Raw genomic sequence first — 23,876 nt, 5'->3', positions numbered from 1 at the left:
TTGTTTCAGTGGTCAATTCGCTTTTCACGCTCGTGAGAATGCATAAGTACAGATAATTGATGTTTGATTTCAGTGAAGTTTCGCGCATCTAGGATGACTAGCCAGATGCATCAATGTCATGTTAGGTGAGCCGTGTAAAATTGAAGGCCGTGGTGTTTATCGCTGAAGTATATTTTGACGACGGTGACGCTTATTGCATTCAACAAAGAAGGGAGCACTATTAAAGAAAACTAATCGGAGCAAACTCATTGAAAACGGAGATAAAGGGTCTGTTATTGTTATATTTACATAAAAATATTACCTTGTTTACGACGGTGAATTTAACTGTTCACTTTGGACAGAAGAAACGGTACATTACGGCTATGCTAGAATCCGGCAAGTACAGTTATGACACGGGGTCGGTGCCGAGATTCCATGCCGCAGATTACGCGGTGTTCGCGTGCACACTGGCCATCTCTGCGTTTATCGGAATCTTCTATGCGATAAAAGACCGGAACAAACAAACGACAGACGACTACCTGCTCGCCGGCCGCTCCATGCATCCATTTCCGGTCGCCATGTCGCTCCTCTCCAGTTTCATTTCCGCGATCACGATTCTCGGAACGCCAGCGGAAGTATACGTGAACAGCACGATGTACTGGTGGATTTCCGTGGCCATGGTGATCACGGCGCTAGGGGCGGGCCAAATCTTCATTCCGATTTTCTACAAACTTGGCATTACCAGCGTGTTTCAGGTATTTTCCACCTTAAAATTAATATAACATTTCATATGAAGCAAACACATGTATACGTGTAATATGACTTAATTTCCTGGGCAAATTGTGTACTGTTGACACCGTCATATAAAAACTTGTATATCATTTTCGGGGTGTTTGTTTTAAAAGTTGATATTCGAGTACATTGACATACTGCTGATTGCTTGGCATCTAGTTTAATTCACTTAATGCAAATCCCTTGAAAGCTCGTGTTTGGTTGAGGATTGAACGCTTACCGAAGGGGGTCTCAGTAGATGTCATTACGACGGTTATCTTTACACATTCTTATACCGACTTAATTAGATTTGAGAAAAACATGTAGCAAGCTGTAATGAAGTTGTGAACAGATAATTATAAAACTAAATTGACAACGCATCTTACTGTGGAAGACACGAAAATAATGAGACAGACAAAATGTCAAGCTGTGAGCGGAAAAAAAACCCTAAAATGTACGGAAGCTTATATGGTACACCCTAATAATATGGTCATGCCGGATTAATTTATATCGACTTACTGTGAAATAACATGGTATGTCATCATAGTTTTGTAACCTTTTCCCACTTAATTTTACTCGCCATAACGACATTAAATTAAAGTCTCGACGTAATTGTTTTCGGCTTTCCTGAAAAAATATTTTGTCGACATGATCTAAGTCGACAAATTAACACTTTTTTTTTGCGTCATGCTCTTGTGAAAATGACTGGCCATCATAGTTTTAGTCGACACGATGAGTTATTTTTTACTCCATGACACCTTTTTCATATCATGTCGTCATAGAATATGGTACACCCCAATAATATGGTCATGCCAGATTAGTTTATATCGACTTACTGTAAAATAACATGGTATGTCGTCATAGTTTTGTAAGTTTTTCCCTCTTATTTTTACTCGCCATAACGACATTAAGTTAAGTCTCGACGTAAATGTTGCCGGCTTTTCCAGAAAACATATTTGGTCGACATGATCTAAGTCGACAAATCAACATAAATTTTGGCGGCATGCTCTTGTGAAAATGACTTGCCATCATAGTTTTTGTCGACACGATGAGTTATTTTTTTACGCCATGACACCTTTTTTCTATCATGCCGTCATAGAATGTTGACATCATCACATCATCAGGGTGTACCATGTACGCTTCCATAAAAATGAAACCTGCGTCAGTCGAGATGAAGTGAACACTATCGTCAAGTGTATGTTTAGAACTACTGCCACATAAAAGAAACCATCGCTTGTCCAAACAAGAACAGGTAATCATATTCCGATTGCGAACAGGGCAACATAAACTTACCCACCACATTTACAAGAGATTCCACCCTGTACCGTCTCCAAAGTGCCCCTGTTCAAAAGCCGACCAAACGTCTGAACACATCCTCCAGGAATGCCGGGACCAATCGTTGATGGAAAATATATGGCAAACAAGTGAGCGTGCTTGATAATCTGTATGGGCATTTTACCAAACCAGTGAGCGTGCTTGATATTCTGTATGGACATTTGGCCAAACCAGTTAGCGTTCTTTTATAATCTGTATGGGCATATGGCCAAACCAGTGAGCGTGCTTGATAATTTGTATGGGCATATGGCCAAACCAATGAGCGTGCTTGATAATATGTATGGGCATATGGTCAAACCAGTGAGTGTGCTTGGTAATATGTACATGTATCGACATTTAGCCAAAAACAGTGAGCGTGTTTGATAATCTGTATGAGCATGTGGCCAAACCAGTGTGCCTGCTTGGTAATCTGTATGGTCATATTGGCAAAGCCAGTGAGCGTGCTTAATAATCTGTATGGGCGTGTGTCCAAACCAGTGGGCGTGCTAGATAATATGTATCGGCATGTGGTCAAACCAGTGAGCGTGCTAGATAATATGTATGAGCATATGGACAAACAAGTGAGCGTCTTTGATAATCTGTATGGTCATATTGGCCAAACCAGTGAGCGTGCTTGATAATCTGTGTGGACATGTGGCCCAAACCAGTAAGCGTGCTTAATAATATGTATGGACATGTGGCCAAACCAGTGAGCGTGTTTGATAATCTGTATGGGCATGTGGCCAAACGAGTGAGCGTGCTTGCTAATCTGTATGGGCATGTGGCCAAACCAGTGAGCGTGTTTGCTAATCTGTATGGGCATGTGGCCAAACGAGGGAGCGTGTTTGCTAATCTGTATGGGCATGTGGCCAAACCAGTGAGCGTGTTTGCTAATCTGTATGGGCATGTGGCCAAACGAGTGAGCGTGTTTGCTAATCTGTATGGGCATGTGGCCAAACCAGTGAGCGTGTTTGCTAATCTGTATGGGCATGTGGCCAAACCAGTGAGCGTGTTTGCTAATCTGTATGGGCATGTGGCCAAACGCGTGAGCGTGCTTGATAATCTGTATGGGAATGTGACCAATCCAGTGAGCGTGCTTGAACATCTGTATAAGCATGTTGCCAAACGAGTGAGCGTGCTTGATAATCAGTATGGGCATGTGGCCAAACGAGTGAGCGTGCTTGATAATCAGTATGGGCATGTGGCACAACCAGTGAGCGTGTTTGATAATATGTATGAGCATGTGACCAAACCAGTGAGCGTGCTTGATAATCTGTATGAGCATGTGGCCAATCGAGTGAGCGTGCTTGATAATCTGTATGGGAATGTGGCAAAACCAGTGAGCGTGCTTGATAATATGTATGGGCATGTTGCCAAACCTGTGAGCGTGCTTGATAATCTGTATGGGTATGTTGCCAAACCAGTGAGCGTGCTTGCTAATATGTATGGGCATGTGGAGGCTCTACAGAAGACCACCCGGTTCATCCTTGTCTCCAAATGTGTAGCGGCAATCGAGAAGACAAAAATAATGCTATGTCTTTTATAAAGAAATCATGCAACACAATTATTCCACGAGCGGGAATATTAATGTGTCGATTTACTTGCTCTTAACCGGAAACGTAAAAAAGTAGTTATCGCAAAACGGAATATGAATGCATTCCCTCAATCTTTTTTACCGTTGCGAACTGTCTAAATAACCAATGTAACACTATTCACGTAAAAACATTCAATTTAATTCATTACAAGATATAATGACGACGGTACACTTGATAATAATGTGACATGTTGCTTAGTTTCGACATTTGATCGACAAGAGCATTCTTAATACAAAGTCATTGACCGAGCTCACTATTGAATCACTTCACAATGGGATTTTATAAATATTCTACTTATGGAACAAGTCATATGAAAACATACATAATAGCCGCACTCTGGAAAACTCGGGAATAATGCGTGTGCGTAAAATGTCGTCCCAGAACAGCCTGTGCAGTCCGCACAGGCTAAACAGGGACAACACTTCCGCGTAGACTTGCTTTTCCTCAAGATGAGTCTTCTTATGATTTCCATAAAAGCGGAAAGTGTTGTCTTAGATCAACCAGTACGGCCTGCACATTCTTATCTGGGACGACATTAACTTTTTCAGTGCGGGAACCAAATTTTGAAGGCCTTTGCAAACAGTTTGGATCCAGATGAGACGCCACAGAACGTGGCGTCTCATCAGGATCCAAACTGTTTGCTATTCTGATAATATTCTTTGAAAAAAATCGAAGAAAATGCTAATTTTAGAAATTCAGCAGACGACATTTTTGCAGACGACAAATTTCCCAGCATGCAAAGGGTTAAAGCACATGCATTAAGCCCAGTTTTCGCAGAGCGCGGTACTTATTCATTAAACATCATCCTGTGTGAATTTGTACCTATTTATATGTGGCACGAATACAATTGATATGCTCCTTAAGCTTGTTAAACATACTAGCGTCCATTCTCTGTTTGTCCAGTACATAGACATGCGGTTCGGGCGGCCTACCCGGGTGCTCGCCAGTATCATCTACCTACTCTGGATGGTGAGTAATCCACTGATGTGAGCCGCGCTCTTGGTAAACAAGGGCTTGACCCAGTTATGCCTAGTGAACTCTTCCATCCTTCTAAATTGGATCAATTTATTTCCAAAATTAGGGATGTCTAGTATATTTATTTCTATATTTTGAATATTTATTACAAAAATTCCTTTAAGCAAACAGCGCAGACCCAGATGAAACGCCGCATCATGCGGCGTCTCATCTGGGTCTACGCTGTTTGCCAAGGCATTTTTTCCCAGAGGCTATGCATACATGGGTTAATGCTGTCCGCACAGGCTAACCAGAGACGACAGTTTCGGCCTAGGCTAGATTTTCGTTTTGACAAGATTTTAACGATAAAATCCTTAAAAGCGCAGCGTCTTCCCTGAATAGCCTGACATCTCGCAGGCTGCTCTGTGACGATACCGGTACTTAACGCACAAGCTCGGTTTTCACAGAGCGCGGTTCATGTGCATCTCATGAAACATGTATACCAATTTTAGTTGGGATATGTGATTTTCCGTTGTTTTTTTTTACATAACATTATCATTGACATGAACACTTCACTTTTTGCTGTATTGATACAAAGTTTTTATCCTGCATCTTCATCAAACTGTTAGTAATAAATTTTCACATTCGAAGGGATTATTTAAACACCGAGGACATTCAAAGTGAAATTTGAGTTTGTCTGAAAAAAAATACAACAACTTTAGTTGAAGGTTGTCAACGGTTGTCTCAAACCATGTCGAGATCGTATGAACAATGCTATCTAAAGACGACATACGGATTTGGTTTTTAATTTTGAAAATTTTATTACTTCATTTAAAACGTTAAAATGCAAATGCTGTACACTTGATGTCACCGTTGCAAATCGGTTTTTCCATTATGGTAATGTCTTTTAAAGGAAAATGTTCAAATACTTTCATATGTTTTGAAGTAGACTCTCGGGTTCTTAACTTGACAGTTTAAAGCACAGTAACTAAAAGTATAAGTATAATAACTAGAAAAATGTATTGGAAAAATCATAAACGACACAAATTATTACCACCAGGATTCGTGTCCTGCTTTAAAAGGCGATCCACGTATTCTAAATTAATAAAATGAGTCGGGCTCATGGAGAACGGACCTTAATGTAAATGCGTTAAGTCTCGTCCCTGATTAGGCTGTGCAGTCCGCATATTCTAACATGCTCATGAACGACACTTTCCATCTACACAGGATTTTTGCTAAGAAAGGACTTCCTTAAAACGAAAAACACAATCCACGCGGAAAGTGTCGCCGCTGGCCAGCCTTTGCGAACTGCACAGGCTAATCTTGGACGAAACTTCACGCATACGAATAAAGCATTTTTCCAGAGCGAGGCTCAATTAAAACATTAACAATTGCATGTGTTTTTCAGCTGTTGTACATGGCCATTGTCCTTTATGCGCCGTCACTAGCCCTGAACGCAGGTAACGTAAGTCACGTGATATTTGGCGTCTTTCATCAACAATTATCAATCTTGCACAGTAACATATGGAGTAATGGCTCATGCATTGATTGCAATAATGGCAAGTATTTGTGCGCTAAAATATAGTATTGTTCCCTATCCTTTTTTTGCAAAACATTATTTTTTACGGATTTCATAATTATCCATTTAATGTGCTTAAGTTTTGAGTTTTACCTATAATAAACAGTTGTTCCAGCAGTACAATCGTGACCTCTCTTCAAATGCATTATGGACAATGCATCTCACATTAATACTCAAAACAATGAATCTTGCGCAAAATATTTCGTAAAATAATGTTAGCACATCAAAAATCAGTGTTTCTTTTAGCAAAAGCTCGTTTTTATATGTGTGTGCCACAATTTATTCCATGTGAATTTCCCGCCACGATATCCGAACATATACGAGCGAATGCGAGATTAGCTTAGGGAAGCGCGTCGGAAGAACGACGTATTCATACGAACTACTACGGATTGACTATGTACATAATTGTGACACCGGCTTGAGTGTTTGACGTTCGAATGCAACAAAAATGATACAATCAATGTACGTGTTATTACTAAAATGTAGAATTTACAAATGAAAGTTTTGTCAGTACCAAAAATTTCTTTAAAGAAGATATTCGGTGTATGCAATAATTCAATAATTATCATGCAAACATGGCAGGTAAATAATAGTTTTTTAATGTGTTTTTTTGCAACATGAAAGGAATCAATTTTCGATTGATGAAATAAAACCATGTCCATAAACTTAAGCATCATCGGTGACTCACGATATTATAAATATTCGAGCCAAATAGCCGTGTACGGAAAAAGTAGTAAAACAGGTCAGAACGCTTGAATAAATATTTGAAATATGTATGGATCATTCTCGTTTGGCCGTTTAACTTTTATGTTTGTTATTCATTTTCACAAAGTTCCTCTGTGTTTTATCTATAGATGCATCAGGAATAGTAACTTATAATGAGGAAAAGGTCACCCAAACGGGCGAAACGTTTCGTAAATGATGTAAGTGTGATTCAGCTACGGACGGCGCAGATAAGAATCATGCGCGATCGTTGATCTCATTGATATAAATGATTATGTTTTACCAACCATCTTCAACGCGGCATATCTTAAAAAATCTTCTCATGCCTCATACTTAATCCTGTTTACTTGCTTCAACAGTCTACCTCAAAAATCCAGTGATATTACAAGCACACATCTATTCACCAACACTATATTTCATACGAGGAGAAATTCAATGCAATTCTTTCATTCTTTCCCAGACGATACGAACGACTGTATGTGTGTTATGTAATCATAGATAGTGTGCTATATGTTGACTGTCGTTCAACAACATTTTTTTTTAAAGAATAAGCTTGTAACAAATCATTGTCACTTATAATTTGAAATTAACGTTCAGAAATAAATCGGCATAATTATAATAACACAACAAACTTTACGCTCCGTTGAGGCTATGAAGTATGTTTTGTAACTATGTATAGTCTGTTTCAGTAACTGGTTTGCATTTATGGGGGTCCGTGGTGGCGGTCGGTGTGGTCTGCACCTTCTATACTGCTGTAGTAAGTGTATTGCATGTACAATGCTATATTGTTATTTAAGGTGGCTTTAGTACATTCGCCTATACATATTTATTAAGTTGTTTTGCCGGTATTAAGTTTTTAAGTTCCAACAACGGTAAAAGATAGACACTTTGATTCACTCACAATTTCGCATATGAACAAGTTTTAAGTGCTAAAATATCGTAATTGTCATAAACAATATTTTCACGTTACATAAATAAAAGTTATTGATCATGAGGACGTTTATCCGTTGTGAATTGTTATGAGCGCGCAGTGAGAATTATCGTCATGTCCGTTCTCCTGTCTGTCTGCAGGGCGGCATGAAGGCGGTACTGTGGGCGGACACGGTGCAGATGGTGATCGTGTACGCCGGGCTGATCGCCCTTATCGCCGTCGGCGCCAACCTACTCGGCGGAATGGGGGAGGTCTGGAGAATCGCAGACAGCCATGGTCGCATCGTGCTTCTAGAGTAAGTTCTTTTTGGGAATGCTGAGGACTACGATAGTATGAAATAACTACTCTCATAACTCTTGTACTCTATGGTAAAACGTATTGAAACATGCTGTCTAAAAGGTGTCGATTCTCGACTATCGAACACAATTACGTCGCATTTGATCTATTGGTCGCTTTTTAAATGTATGAATAAAAGGAAAGATATGCATTACCGCCACACGGCTTCACAACCTAAGGTGGGTTTTTTATTTTATAGCTCACAATTGCGACCGGAGCGGGCCGTCCGCTCCTTTATGCAGTATCCTAATTGTTAGTCGGCACTAACATTTTTTTCTGGTGTCGATTACCAGATTTAAGATCTATAAATGTTAATTGATAGATATTTGGTCATATAAAAGATGATCACCATGTGCTTGATACAATTGAACTATACACTCGGATTTCCCGCATACACGGTACTTACTGTAGTATCATAACAGGTTCGATCCTGACCCCAGGATGCGGCACTCTGTGTGGACTGTGCTGTTTGGTGGTTCTGTGTTCTGGTGTTGCGTGTTCGGGACCAACCAGGCCCAGGTCCAGCGGGCCATCTCCGTGAGATCACTTACAGGAGCAAAGTGGTAGGTTACCAAGGTCACTGGCTAACAGGCCGGTTCGGACCGAACGACAGACACATCCTCCCGAAACGAAATAAATCATCCAATGAAACTTTCGGTTATTAGGCTAGCATACCAAATAGACAGGTGCATTTTATTCATGCCAGCAATAAGTGCAAGTATAATAGTATTTAAATCTGTTCGATCTCTATGTCATTAAAAATACATGTACGAAAGAACAAACCTATGCCTACACGACAATTTATTTTGCGGTGCGGGTTTCAACACAGTAGCCTGGATGACAACTAAATGGCTCGTATACGTACATATAAACATAAGATACATTTATTCACCATAATTACCGTTTATTGCTGTATTTAAAATCCGATTTTAAATTTTGCAAACACCGTTTTTAAATGATCGACGTTCTGTGAAAAATAGTCAATGAATATATGCGAAAAAGTATCGTCAAAGATTAGCCTGTGCAGTCCGCAAAGGCTTATCAAGGACGATACTTTCCGCGTAAATGGTATTTCACATTTAACGGAAGTCTCTTTTTAGAGAAAATCCAGTCAAGTCGGAAAGTGTTATCCCTGATTAGCCGGTGCTGACTACAAAGACACTTTACGCACGTGCATTAAGCCGACTATTTCCGAGAACGCGACTCAAATGATGACATTTTCAGGTCGATCTGGCTCAATGTTCCCGGTATGGCGTCTATTATCACTGTCAGCGTTCTTGCCGGTCTGGTCATGTTCTCCTTCTATGCAAATGCCAGATGTGACCCCGTTGAATTTGGTATCATATCAAAATCTGACCAAGTATGTATTGTCATATATATTCATACGAAAACTAACGTTACCAACATTTACCGGTATTTTGATTTCCATTTCCTATGGTGTTCCCCAATTGCTATACATGTATACTTTTATTTACCATCGAAATTAATCTTTTCAAAAGCCAAATTCCATCAAAGGTACACGTGCAGCAGTAACATTTAAAGGACAGGTCAACACCGGTGTACTTTCATTGTACAAGTGTTGTATGTTTATCTAGTGCTTTGATTGCTATATTGCAGCTGGTTCCCTTGTACATGATGGATATCCTGAACCAGTACCACGGACTGCCGGGACTTATGCTGTCCTGTATATTCAGCGGAAGTCTCAGGTATGGCCAAATCAAGCCCCCCCCCCCCTCTCGGATAAAGGCATCATAAGTATCAATAATTAGTAAAATACATCCAGATCTAGAAGGATTTCTAGTTTATTAGGTGTTTTTGTTGATGTTAAGGTGGCGTGTTGCTATATAAATGAATTCAAACATCATGCCGAAACACAAAATAAGTTCATATGTAAGTATTGCTACATCTTAAAACCAATCCAATTTAAAAGAGAAGTGTTTTTGATTCACCAACCGATGCGTTCACTACGAAGTATTCATAAAACTTTAAAAAAAACGCCGTTCGTTTGATTCTTAAATAACATTCACCTACGCAAATTTCACTATTTCGCAATTTGGGACAATGTGGCAGGGGCTTAATGTATGGGAGTAAAGTGTCGTCCAAGATGCGACTTTGCTGTCCGCATGGGCTAATCGGGTACGACACTTACCGCTATAATGGATTTTGTTTGTTTTAAGGAAGTCTGTTCAAAACGAAAATTAAGTTAAGGCGAAACGTGTCACTTTCCGCACATGCATTAAGCCCATTTTTCCTAGAAAAAGGCTCAAATGGTACATTAAAAACACACGGATTATTTTCCTTGTACACCTGTGGTTTGCAGCACAATCTCGTCCGGTCTGAACGCCGTTGCCGCGGTGATGCTCGAGGACTTCGTGCGCCCCATGTGCTGCAAGGCCATCACGACGGAGCGGGCCACTTTCTTCTCCAAGGTCTTCGGTAAGTGGATTAGTCGAAACATTCACCGAGTATGTATCTTTGTGTACTTTTTTCGGGGGGATAATAATGGACAATATGATACATTTTTATGGAAACCGCTTTGGTAAGCTCCCTGTAGCTTTCACTGTGGTGTATTTGATGTGTTAAGTGCGTCAGTTCGTAAGTACGCGCTTGTCAACCCTGTTACGTCATCAGTTAAAATAGAATTTGAAGAAAAAACATTGTCACACATATTCCCCAGGAAGTGTGTCTTGTGTAAGATTTGTCGTTAAGAAGTCCGGTCCCAAAATGTGCTTAAAAAGAATTCAGTTCCAAAAAGGGGGGTTAAACCATTTTTTAATGCAAATATAGATTACCGGTAAACTGCATCGGGAAAATGAAATAATCGTGATATTAGTTATATTTTACTGTAAACGTGCGTCAATTCTGTGTATTATAAGAAAAAAAAAGATATTTGTACATCAAATTTCTCAAACGTCACGTAAGTAGACAACAGATCTATGGAGGGTTTTGCTTTTTTTTATCCCGATGTACACGATCTTGAAACAAAAAACCGAGGGAAGCACAAAGACCGTAGAGCCGAAAGGGCGTATTCATTTAAAATAAATATAAATACAAAGTGGCTTTCCGGGTGAAAAAAAGCCACTACTCCTTCACGAAAAACAGAAAAGCGACGCTATCTTGGAAGTAAGTTACAAATAACCTCACTTACCCCCCCCCCCCCCCCTGTTTTATGAGGTGCACATAAACCGTCAATTGTTCCATTTTATAATTTTTATAAATCAACATCTATTTTATAAATTTGATATAGGAATTAGCAAAACAAGAAGGTTGAATCATTTTAATTATGTGTTATTGTTTCTGTTGCGTGGTTATGATTTATCGAGGTACAGTCTAAAACCTTATCGAATGACCACATTCGGTTGTAAAAACACAGATGTTGCATTACACTACAAACTTATTACAACATTATGCAGTTTTGATTTATTTTTCAAATTCTGTTTTTCTACATTTTCGTTCAGCCCACATTGTCGATCTGTCTCTTTCAATTGGTGATCCCATTTATTTCAGTGATTGCGTTTGGGCTGCTGTGTCTGGCGTTTGCCTTCCTAGTATCGTTGCTAGGAACGATGATACTCACGGTAGGGCGATAGTATGAGCTGCGTTTTGGGAAAACATGGTTTAAGGCATGTGCGTAAGTGTCGTCCAAGATTTGCCTGTGCAGTCCGCACATGACAGTCAGGGACGACACTTTCCGCTATTATTGCATAACGAAGGTCTCTTCTAAACAAAAATCCAGTGTTTGCGGAAAATGTCTTCCCTGATAAGCCTGTGCGGACTGTACATACCAAATTGGAACATAACTTTTCGCACATGCAGTAAGTCCAGTTTTCCCAGAGCGAGCCTCATAAATTCGTAAAATACGAATAGCGGGATCATATGGTGCTTGTATTCAGTGGAATTGTTCACTTTCTGATAAAAGCAACAAACTTGGCACATTTGTAGATAAAAATATTTTATTCAATTTTAGCTATGGACCCATTTCCAATTTTCAAAATGGCCGCCATTTTCAAGATGGCCACCAAGATGGCCGCCAAAATTTAGGAAATTACATGTTACTGCCATATTTGATAAAAATATTCTGTTTTTGGCATTGAAATTAGCTGTTTTATGATATCAATTAATTTTAATATGTTTCTACATGAAAAATAATAATTGAATATTGCATATAAGTCAAAATGGCTTCCAAAATGGCCGCCTAAAGTACAAAAAATAGGGTTTTTCCTACTCCAATCTATAATTTCAATTTTTCATTGAACGTATGTTATATGAGCAAGTGTTTTTCTTTTTATGCCCCCCTTCGAAGAAGAGGTGGTATATTGTTTTGTACATGTCGGTCGGTCCGTCCGTCGGTCGGTCCGTCCGTCGGTCGGTCCGTCGGTCCGTCCACCAGATGGTTTCCGGATGATAACTCAAGAACGCTTAGGCCTACGATCATGAAACTTCATGGGTACATTGATCATGACTGGCAGATGACCCCCCATTGATTTTTAGGTCACTAGGTCAAAGATCGAGGTCACAGTGACTCGTTCTTTGATGCAGTTTAGGACCACATTTGCAGATTATATTATGTACTGTTGTGGTGGGGTCTCCGTCTGTCCACCAGAAGCTTTCCGGATGATAACTCAAGAACGCTTATGCCTAGGATCATGAAACTTCATACGTACATTGATCATGACTGGTAGATGACTCCTATAGATTTTGAGATCACTAGGTCAAAGGTCAAGTTCACAGTGACTCGTTCTTGGATGCAGTTTAGGACTACATTTGCAGATTATATTATGTACTGTTGTGGTGGGGTCTCCGTCCGTCCACCAGATGGTTTCCGGATGATAACTCAAGAACGCTTACGCCTAGGATCATGAAACCCTGGGTATATTCCCATGACTTAAAATGTCTATTTATTTAATAATTCCAGAAATCAGCAGGAAAACTTTCGATTTTGAGTGATTTTACCCAAATCATCATAGATATGCACGGCTGTGACACATAAGAAATGGGTTTTCTTGAAGAATATAAAATACCGTTTTCAAATGTACAAAAACAATTCTTGGCCTCAAAACTTGCAATAAACAACAGTGGGCTCTCGGACCATCACCACCAAAGGTAAAAACGTTCTGAGTAATATACCGATCGAAGAAAGCAGTAGCCTTTCCCCATGTACACACGAAGAAGCAGATTCAATACTCTTACTCCATGCGAATCATGCTGCCAACCAGAACAATAAGAAAATCCGAATACGAACAGTTGATACAGATGTAGTTGTCATAGCTACAGCAGCTTGTCAACATATAAATGTAGAAGAACTTTGGATAGCATTTGGCACAGGAAAACAGTTTAGATATATACCTGTACATAAACTGTGTAATGTTCTTGGTCAGGATATCACGAGCGGTCTATTGGCAGTCCATGCATTTACTGGATGTGACCAGACCTCAGCATTCAGTGGTAAAGGTAAAACAAACAGCATGGGGAACGTTGAAGGCATATGGAGCCGCATTCAAGATTCTCGGTCAAACTCCAACAGACGAATCCATTGCAACTATCATGCCGACGTTGGAACGTTTTATAATACTAATGTATGATCGTTCAAATGCTGAATGTATCAATGATGCCCGAAAGGACATCTTCACACGCAAAGGTAGATCAATAGATGGAATTCCACCAACACAAGCAACCTACTGCAACACACTAAGCGTACTGCATACCAGGCTGGATACTGCTGGGGACAGGCACTATTGCCCTCACCAGAACTCCCTTGTCCAAGTCATTTGGGTTGGGTAAGAGACCAGGACAACACTTGGGTACCGCTCTGGACAGCACTACTGCAAGCATCAGAGTCGTGCCAGGAGTTACTGAAGTGTGGCTGCAGTCCCCAGATTGGTTGCCGTGGGATTCGCAAGTTTATAAAAGCTGACTTGTTGTGCACAGCCCTTTGCCTGTGTAGTGGAGGATGTGGCCGGGGATTTATATAAAGGCAGCTTGAAGGTCTGGAAGTGTGAACTCAATAAATGCAGTTTTGTCTTTATGTAAGGACTGACACAATATGTTGAGAATATTACATATGTACAAATGAAGGTATCTGTAAATACAAAAAAAGAAAAACACTTGCTTATATAACATACGTTCAATGAATATTGAAATTATAGATTGGAGTAGGAAAATCCTATTTTTTGTACTTTAGGTGGCCATTTTGGAAGCCATTTTGACTTATATGCAATATTTAATTCATTTTTGTTTCATGAGGAAACATATTTTAATTAATTAATAACATAAAACAGCCAATTTCAATGCCAAAAACAGAATATTTTAATCAAATATTGCAGTAACATGTAATTTCCTAAATTTTGGCGGCCATCTTGGCGGCCATCTTGAAAATGGCGGCCATCTTGAAAATTGGAGATGGGTCCATAGCTAAAATTGAATAAAATACTTGTTCTACAAATGTGCCAAGTTTGTTGCTTTTATCAAAAAGTGAACAATCATTTCACCATATGACCCCACTAGAAGAACTTCGAGGAGCTCCGTTACAAAATCTGTTGTTCCGTATATATTGTGTAAGTGTTTCAATGCTCTTGCCGCAGTCTTTCGTATCTTCTTAAAAATTGGTCCGATTTGTTTTGCTTCTTTTTTTTTCAGAAACTTTAAGTCAATTATATTAAGTTGTTATAGTTATTTCCGGATTAAGGATACATAATTATTCGTAAGTGTTCCAACACTTAGAATAAAAATAATATTGACGGAAAAACTACATTTTCGATTTTTATTTAATTATCTTATATAGTACTCCAAAATAAACGTTAAAACAAACTGTGTCATGAATCTTCTTTTTACGTTGCCATTACAACAAAAATGTGTTTAAGTTGGACGCCACCATTGATTTCGCCGACAAAGGTTTTGTCATGGAACATTTAAAAACTTGTTGTCACAGATTAATCGTCCCAGACTAGCATGTGCAGTCCGCACAGGCTAAACAGGGACGACAGTTTCCGTCTGGAGTGGAGTTTCATTTAGGCTAGACTTCCTTTCAACGAAACAATTCCATTAAGCGGAATGTGTCATCTCTGATAAGCCTATGCGAAATGCACAGGTTAATCAGGAACGACACTTAACGAACATGCATTTAGTTTTTTTCTCCACAGATTAGAAATTATGTATATGGCAGTAGCGTCCGAAATGGAGACTGTTAACCCGTTTCAGTTGGCCTATGTGTTGTTCGGAGTTCTGGGAGGACCGTTGCTGGGGATATTTTGCCTTGGAATGTTGTTTCCCTGGGCTAACAAATGGGTAGGCGATTGTATTTGTATACCGTTTCCTTTTTACCGCACATGTAAAACGCAATATGAAATTGGAATAAATACCGATTTCTACGAATATCTACATCTTTTTTTATAGTTTATAATTCAAATAAGAAACACATTGTCTGCAAATTGCATATGTAGATTATTATACATATTACATTAATATACCAGTAAATAAGTTTTTTTTATGATTTGTAGTATTTTTGTTTAGTATATACATATCAGAAAATAGTGGTTAAGTGCATACAATGTACATGCATGACTTTTTAAATATACACATGCCGATAATGTCCTCGTTTTCAGGGTGGTTTTATAGGTCTGGCAAGCAGTCTATCTTTTCTGCTCTGGATTGGACTGGGCCAAGCTATCACCGGAACCAGCGTTGTGATCACGCCCCCGGTAGAGTCTGTCGGCTGCAACTGGACCGCTATTAACAAACCGACCCCATCCCCTCTGCTACCGACCACCACGCCGGATTTTGCGCATCCCGTTACTTCGGAATACGATAAATACGAGTAAGTCAGTTTGTGTACAGGTGAGGTCGCTGAAAACCGTAAGCTTCAACTTGCATATTAAGGTCATGATGTCAAGAACAAGGGTCAATTTTGAATTTGAACTCTCGATCAAAAACAAAAATATTACAAGTAATCACAATTAGTCTTGTGTTGTCGGAAAGTTCGTTTGACTATTTGAATTTTGCAAAGTATTCCGTAAATTAAGTATGAAACAATTTGCAAATGTATTGACAATGTATTATGACTATATTTTAATTCGCAGTGGTATCAGCCGCCTTTACACGGTGTCCTACATGTGGTACAGTGCAATTGCCGTGCTCGCTTGCGTCGTTATCGGCCTTCTCGTCAGCATTATCACCGGTGAGTCCTCATTTCGAACGTTTTTGAGTAAATGAGCCTCGTTCTTTGAAAACTGGGCTTAATGCATGTGCGTAAAGTGTCATCCCCGCACAGGCTAATCTGGGGCGAAACTTTCCTTTACTTGATTTTTGTTTTTAGAAGAGAGCTGCTTTTAACGAAAAATTCTATAAAAGCTGAAAGTGTGATCGCTGATTAGCCTTACGGGCTGCACAGTCTAATCTTTGGCAACACTTTTACGCACATGCATTAAGCCCCGTTTTCTCATAGCGCGACTCATTGATAAATGGCGTTATATTTTTTAACAGTTTTACATGCAATTTTTGCGTGCTCCTTACTGGTCTGATTCTTGTCCCACAGGTATTCAGGATCCGAAAGAGCTGGACCCCAAGCTGGTTTGTCCGTTTTTTGACATTTTCTGTCCCTACCTGCCAGAGACGCTGCGAAGACCGCTGAGATTCGGGGTCAGACACGGAGAGGTGAGATTACACGCAATCTGGGAAAATTTTGGTTAATGCGAGTGCTTAATGTGTCGTCCAAGATTAGCCTTTGCAGTCCGCACAGACTAATCAGGGTCTAAACTGTCCGCTTTTATCGAATTTTTCGTTTATAGGAAGTCTCTTGTTAGCAAAAATCCAGTCGCGGCGGTAAGCACCGTCCATAATTAGGACGACACATAATGCACAAACATTTACCCATTAATGCCTAGTGGACTCTCCCATCCTTCCAAAGTGGATCAATTTATTTCCAAAATTAGGGATGTCTAGTATATTCATTTCTTCATTTAGAATATTTCTTACAGAAATTCATTTAAGCAAACAGCGCAGACCCTGATGATCATGCGGCCTCTCATCTGGGACTACGCTGTTTGCCAAGGCCTTTTTTCTAGACGCTAGGCATAAATGGGTTAATGCACAAATAATAAACCCAATTTTCCTAGGACGAGGCTCAGATAATCTTTGTTTGTGCACGTGAACATCTATGTAAGATTCCAAACCAATTCGCAGATATGTATTGAGTTGTGAAAATAATTAAAATGTGTTGCATATGGCGTATGACAGACTTTTTTTAATGAAAAGATGTATCTCTTGCATTTAGCAAAATATTTCAGGTTAAGTAATTATAACAACATTTAATATATGCAATTACACAGTAATTAATTTCTGTTGAACGAAAAACTGAACCCACACACATTTTGTCACATTTGGTCAATTAACTAGGAGGTACCAGAAGAGGTCACGTCGGAGAAGCGACGCGAGCGGCTCGCCAGTCTTCATTTAAACGATGATATAGGGAAGCGGGCGTCAAAAGACTCCGAGAAATCCGACAGCGTCAATTCAGTCAACGGCACGCCAGGGGAGAAATCCGAAGGGGTCGAGAACAATGGGTACGAACCGCAAGGTTACGAGATCGGCAATGGTTCGACACGATATCAGACACGTCTATAAATCCTCTTATAGTTACGCTTACCCATTTTCATAAAGTACAACTATTCGAGGAGCCTTTTTCGTTTATCCAGACATTAAGAGATATAAAACATACTGTCTCAGTCCACATATGATTTTGTTACATTTTTACATATGTCATTATGTGTAATAATACGTTTGACAATGTAACCTATCCCATCGCTAAAATTATTTAATTACCCCGGTAATAACATTTTGGCCATTTGTTACTGTTTATCGTATGGTAAGCATGTTATGCATCTGGAGTAAATCAAATTATTTATAATCCATGTTTAAGAAGCGTCTACCAATATTCTATGTTTTGTATTCACACGCACTGGAAACATATCATTAAGTGTTATTCATTCAAACATACATTTTCATTTTAAAAAGTCATTAACTTACATTAGATACGATGCTCTTTTAAAATACAATGAGTTGTTTTCGTTGGACTGGGGCTTTTAGAGATGGCACCCTGCACAGGTTTCACTCAGTCAAAAATGCGTCTCCACCAAGTTTCGTTGCTTGGAAAGTTGGAGCCCATGTTTGTCCATAATCATATTATGGTGCCACATTGGTAATGCCGGGCAATACGAAACAAACAAATCTAGATCAGAGTTTATTGAATGCAATAACCAGTTTGTGCAGGTTACGTACACATTACTTATTTGTTTAATAAATTTATATTTTGTCATTGCGTTTTATGTCAATGTAGCGGGCATAAAACACCACTATGCATTACAAAAGAACATGGCTAGTCATGTGCTTTAATTAGTCCTCGTGTAATTAGAATGTATGTGCTGAACACAGCGCCATTTCAAAGGCTCTGAAAACATTTTGTAAAATGTTCCATGTATGTGAATGTTATTACCTGCTTTGCAATTTTTAAGAAGGGTAACCCGGTATGATAGCAGATACATGTTTCTCAGAGTTATCTTGATGTTCTTATGATGAAATGGTGATATGCCCATCACAATTTATATATGCAAGTTACAATTTTGGTATGCAGTTAAGTTCAATGATACTGGAATAAATACAGTATAGAACTTTCCGTGCAGAAAACGTAGATTTTGAAAACCGTCATATTGATATCAATACTGCATGAAAATTTAACACACTAATTATAACCTTAGGTATTCTATTCTAATTGATAAAATTGATCAACTTCGAATTACTGATTTCTAAACAAATCATATTTTCCTCGAAGGCATGTTATACACTTTGTTCTGGTTTTATCGTTTGGAGATATTGATAGGGTAAGCATAGGTGTTCACTACTTAATCCCTGAAATAGGATAAAGTTGGAGATTAAAGTAAAAAATGGCACTGCAAAAGGTTACAATCCACTAGAAAACGGCCGAAAAAGGCGCAAAAACAGTCGATTTTGATTTGAGTCGAATTTGTTTTTGGTTTGAACATGACAAATCTTTTTTATTGCTTAAATCGATTCAGCTAAGAATGCCCGTCAAGAAAAGGTATGGTTATGGGGGTCTCTATGTGCAAAATGTTGTATTTATTTTCGCTCAAAGTTGTCGCTTTTACATCGAAATATATAAGGAAACTATTTAGTATATTTTGACCTAAACATTTACTTCAGCAGCAACTTCCCTGTATCTTGCAACTATGCTTTCAGCGCCATCGGCGCTCTCGTTAATGAATGATAACCGCACACACGGATAGAATACTTAACACATTTTGATAATCTACCGCGACTATCTAAGATCAGTAATTCTAGTAAGGTATGTTTATTTAATAAACGAGTCTCGTAATTGTGCCACGAGCGCGAGCTTGTCCACGTGGTATTAGTTATTTAGTGGGGAATGGGTGAATGTTTATGCTAGTACAGTCGTATGAAGAGTGTGTGCAGTTTGGGTCGCGGCAGTTGCTGTGTATATTCACCCATTTATGCCAAGTGGACTCTCCCATCCTTCTAAATTGGATCAATTTATTTCCTAAATTAGGGATGTATAGTATATTTATTTATATAATTAGAATATTACTTACTACAATTCCTTTAAGCAAACAGCGTAGACCCAGATGAGATGACCCATAGGCATGAATGGGTTTAACGTGGTTTGGGGTGCATGGCCTTTTGGTGAGGCTGGGCTTAGTGGTTAAAGTCGCGTACAAAACTTATAAAATTGATCCTAAACAAGGTGATACGTTAAAAACCACCCTTCTTTTGGACGCCAACTTTGTGTCCATGGTCACATTCAGTATGCAATCTGTTTACCCTCACTTAAATTGAACTTCAGGAATTCCACTGCTTCAATATTCAAAGAAACAGATTAGTGACTTTTTCAAAAAGCTACATATTCCGGAGGAAGTCTTTTAAGGGATCAGAATGTACTGAAATACTATACTAAATGGTCTCTCTTTATATTTAATGGGGTAGAGTTAAAATACTAGATATACAACTTGTTGTCAATATAAGAATTTTTAGTTCAACGAAGCGCACATGAAAGCAGCCATTAATTTCAACAACAACAATATCTGAACCAATTCGGCAATATTCACACAATCATACTCCGTAAATTGCAAAGATTTATATCAATATATACATTATATGAATTGCAAAAATAAACAATCTTGAAACAAAAAAAGCTTCAACAGCCCGTTGGTGAATATATGAATGTTTACTTACATTTGATACTCAAAGGGTAAACAGTAAATACATAAATAGACATTGCGATCTTCCGGCTAACTGCATAGAATAACATATTTGTCATCACAAAGGCATACTAGAACATATTTCAAAGTCATAGCCGTCGTCATCTTTAATCGTTTGCATTTAAATTAACTGATGAGTGATGAGACGCCGCATCATGCGGCGTCTCATCTGGGTCTACGCTGTTTGCAAAGTCCTTTTTTCTAGACGCTAGGCATAAATGGGTCAATTCATTTCAAAATTGCTTGTTTTACTGGAATCATACATGCTGCACGAAAATGTGTAAAATATTAGATTACACCATTGACGGCATTGTGTTCATTATGTTACATTCATTCTTTTCTACTGATTGAAAAAACTGCCCAACCACGAAAGTTTCGACTCTGATACGCTCATTTCGATTCACGAATAGTTCTCATTTTCTGACTTTCAGAAAAACTACAATTATCAAATTGAATGAGCGAAGCTTCTTATTCGAGTTATTTAAGATCTAAGGACATGATGAGAGAAATCGACCATGATAGAGAAAGCTCGCAACATTTCAAGCGTATGTGCTGTGCATTAAAATTTAAAAGTGTAATACACCAATATTTTGGTCAATATATAATGCAGTTGTCAGGTTTGAAGTGCCGTTAATCCACGAGGTTGTTGATTGGTACTAGTATTTACCGAGGTTCGTTCGTGTGTGACATTAACGTGCCGCACGCGTCTCACATTGTCCGAGTTTTTTCCAGCGGGGAGATGAGCTGCTCGTATAAACACATATATAAAACGTGACAGAAAATCTACACATGCGCGAGCAACTGCTGAATCTACCTGGTACAGTACTTTAAGTGGTGAGACGCTGATATGACTTTTGTCGATTGTTAAATACAAGTCGTTTAACTACAAAACCTTGGTATAGGTTTTGCAGCTTCAAACACTTACATGTAGCAAGCGACTATGTTTCTTTTTAAACATGGGTCGAAACACAAAAGTGAGTATAGCCGCATTCAAGTTTAAAGCTGAGTTCTTAGAGGTAGTTACGCACACACCAACCAGTTACAAACCAATACATATAGGCAGGGCAATAAACATTGAACTAATTGAAATGTTACAAATGGCTTAAGAATCACACAAACCATATTGTCCTCTAGACAATAAATTAACCGTAGTTTTAATTGACTACGCTTGATGCGTTTAATGTTTATAGTTGTGTTTGATCCAACGTCGCAAACAACGTATTAACCATACGCACAAAGCCGATAAGTGGACCATGGCTTGAGTAAACATGCAGTCTGTTTGAAAATATGTATGTCAACGCAGAGAGCATTACGATTTAACGTTAAATCCTATTAGAATGAACACGCCTCAACAGACTTTTTCAACGTGGTCAAAAGGCGAAGAACTTTGGCAGATTTTATCATTCATTTACATCATTCAATGGTTGTGGTGCATACGCATTAACATACATTTGCATGCAAATACGTGTTCTGTACAATTGCGACTAAATACACCCATGTGCGTATGGTTAATACGTTGCTTTCCATGGAGGCAGCGCCAAGTGTAGTGCGATAAGAACCTTCAGATTAAGTGGACCATTCTCGTATAATCTACATTTATAATGGTTTGTCCAATGGATTATTTCTTACTTCTTACAAGTATGACTTACATTTTTTTAAGCACTGGCCGCATGGCGTGATGCCATCAGTAAACAGGTATTAATCAAAGCGCTGAAGGCACTGGATTTGTTCGCTGTTGTATAATCTTAGACGCAACTCAGTTTTCAAAATTATGTTATAGCTTTTTATATCGCAAGTTTGAAATGACCACAACCCATTCAAATTTATAAAGAGTGTGTCTTAAAACACATGTCGCAATGTGTGTTTTTTTCACATCATTGATACAGCTAATCAGTGTGCACAGGCTAATCTTATTTGACATGCATTAAGCCCCGTTTTCCCTGAAAGCAGCCAATATGTACAGATTTCAAGGATAAACACTAGACTGGCCAACGTTGTCTTACAAGCTGTTAAATACACACTATGTACTGTACCAGTGAGAACAGGCAGATGCGGTGGTTAGAGTAGACGCTTTTAGCATTCTGTCGTCTGCTAAATTTTACTGGAGTTATCCACACAGGCAGTCACGGGTTACAGTTCCTAGCGTAGCTAAGGCCTACTGATTTGCAAAATTCGGTCTGCATTATTTGTGAGCGAAAACTATAAAGAGAACATTTGAGCACGGCGCACATTAATTCAAGGGCATTTAAACTAAATACTACGTAAAGTGTACATGAATTGAGCAGTAAAAATCATTCATAATGGTATGTTTGCCATAATTATTTGTAAGTCATCTCGTCTAATAAAGCATTCAGCACTATGAATTTTATAATAAAGATAATTCACGAATCACGCGTTTTTTCTTTCATTTTGTTTGCTCCGGAGTCCAGCTTTTGTTCAGGCCACGTGCCCAAATAAATACAAACCTTACATAAAATGACGTAGAAATCTGTTTCAACAATTAAACTTCACTTACCATATAATTGGACGGTTTACAAGAACTGGTTCTAAAATAAATATTTTTTGATGTCGCATACTCACTTTCGTCATAAAAGATATTGACTATTGTGAAGTATTTATCCCCCTGTAAAATATAACACAAATCTCAGGCTTTTAGAGATGGCACCCTGCAGAGGTTTCACTGAATAAAAAAGCCGTCTCCACCAAGTTTCGTTGCTTGGAAAGTTGGAGCCCATGTTTGTCCATAATCATATTATGGTGCCACAATGGTAATGCCGGGCAATACGAAACAAACAAATCTGGATCAGAGTTTATTGAATGCAATAACCAGTTTGCGCAGGTTATAATTATCATGTTTCTTGATTATAATCAGAATGAATATGAAATTATTGATACGTACACATTACTTATTTGTTTAATAAATTTATGTTTTGTCATTGCGTTTTATGTCAATGTAGCGGGCATAAAACACCACTATGCATTACAATGAAAATGGCTAGTCATGTGCTTTAATTAGTTCTCGTGCAATAAGAATGTATGTGTTGAACACAGCGCCATTTCAAAGGCTCTGAAAACATTTTGTAAAATGTCCCATGTAAGTGAAAGTTATTACTTGCTTTGCAATTTTTGACGATGCTGGAACAGCATCGTCCAAGGTATGATAACCATCCAAAAAAATTTCACAATGGCGACCTATGTAAAAGACCGAGCCAGTCCGATTGAGATAACTCGATTTTTCAGTTACTTCCCTTTTGCATTCGCCACTGTATCTGTATCTGTGTAGTCTTCACCGCCAAAGATGGCGAAACCCAGTGGTTGCTGGGAGTACAAGTCCAATGTATAAATATCACACCTTCACCACACTAGTTCCTATATACATGGTTTTCACAAGTATATCCCAAGGTACATAT

General features: G+C 38.7%; 1 protein-coding gene across 1 annotated transcript; it reads left to right on the top strand.

Moving 5' to 3' along the window:
• The first annotated feature begins 362 nt into the window (after positions 1–362).
• On the top strand, positions 363–23,445 carry LOC127866759 (sodium-coupled monocarboxylate transporter 1-like). Its single transcript, XM_052407547.1, has 16 exons — positions 363–734; positions 4,563–4,628; positions 6,022–6,073; positions 7,605–7,672; positions 7,987–8,141; positions 8,605–8,745; positions 9,407–9,542; positions 9,800–9,888; positions 10,503–10,618; positions 11,690–11,760; positions 15,380–15,466; positions 15,784–15,995; positions 16,258–16,355; positions 16,713–16,831; positions 17,573–18,445; positions 23,306–23,445. The coding sequence occupies exons 1-15, from the start codon at positions 363–365 to the stop codon at positions 17,798–17,800; spliced, it is 2,010 nt and encodes a 669-aa protein (XP_052263507.1). The 3' UTR covers positions 17,801–18,445; positions 23,306–23,445.
• Positions 23,446–23,876: the final 431 nt, after the last annotated feature.

This window comes from Dreissena polymorpha, chromosome 2, assembly GCF_020536995.1.
Source record: "Dreissena polymorpha isolate Duluth1 chromosome 2, UMN_Dpol_1.0, whole genome shotgun sequence".
NCBI lineage: Eukaryota > Metazoa > Mollusca > Bivalvia > Myida > Dreissenidae > Dreissena > Dreissena polymorpha.
This window is presented reverse-complemented; position numbering and strand designations above follow the sequence as displayed.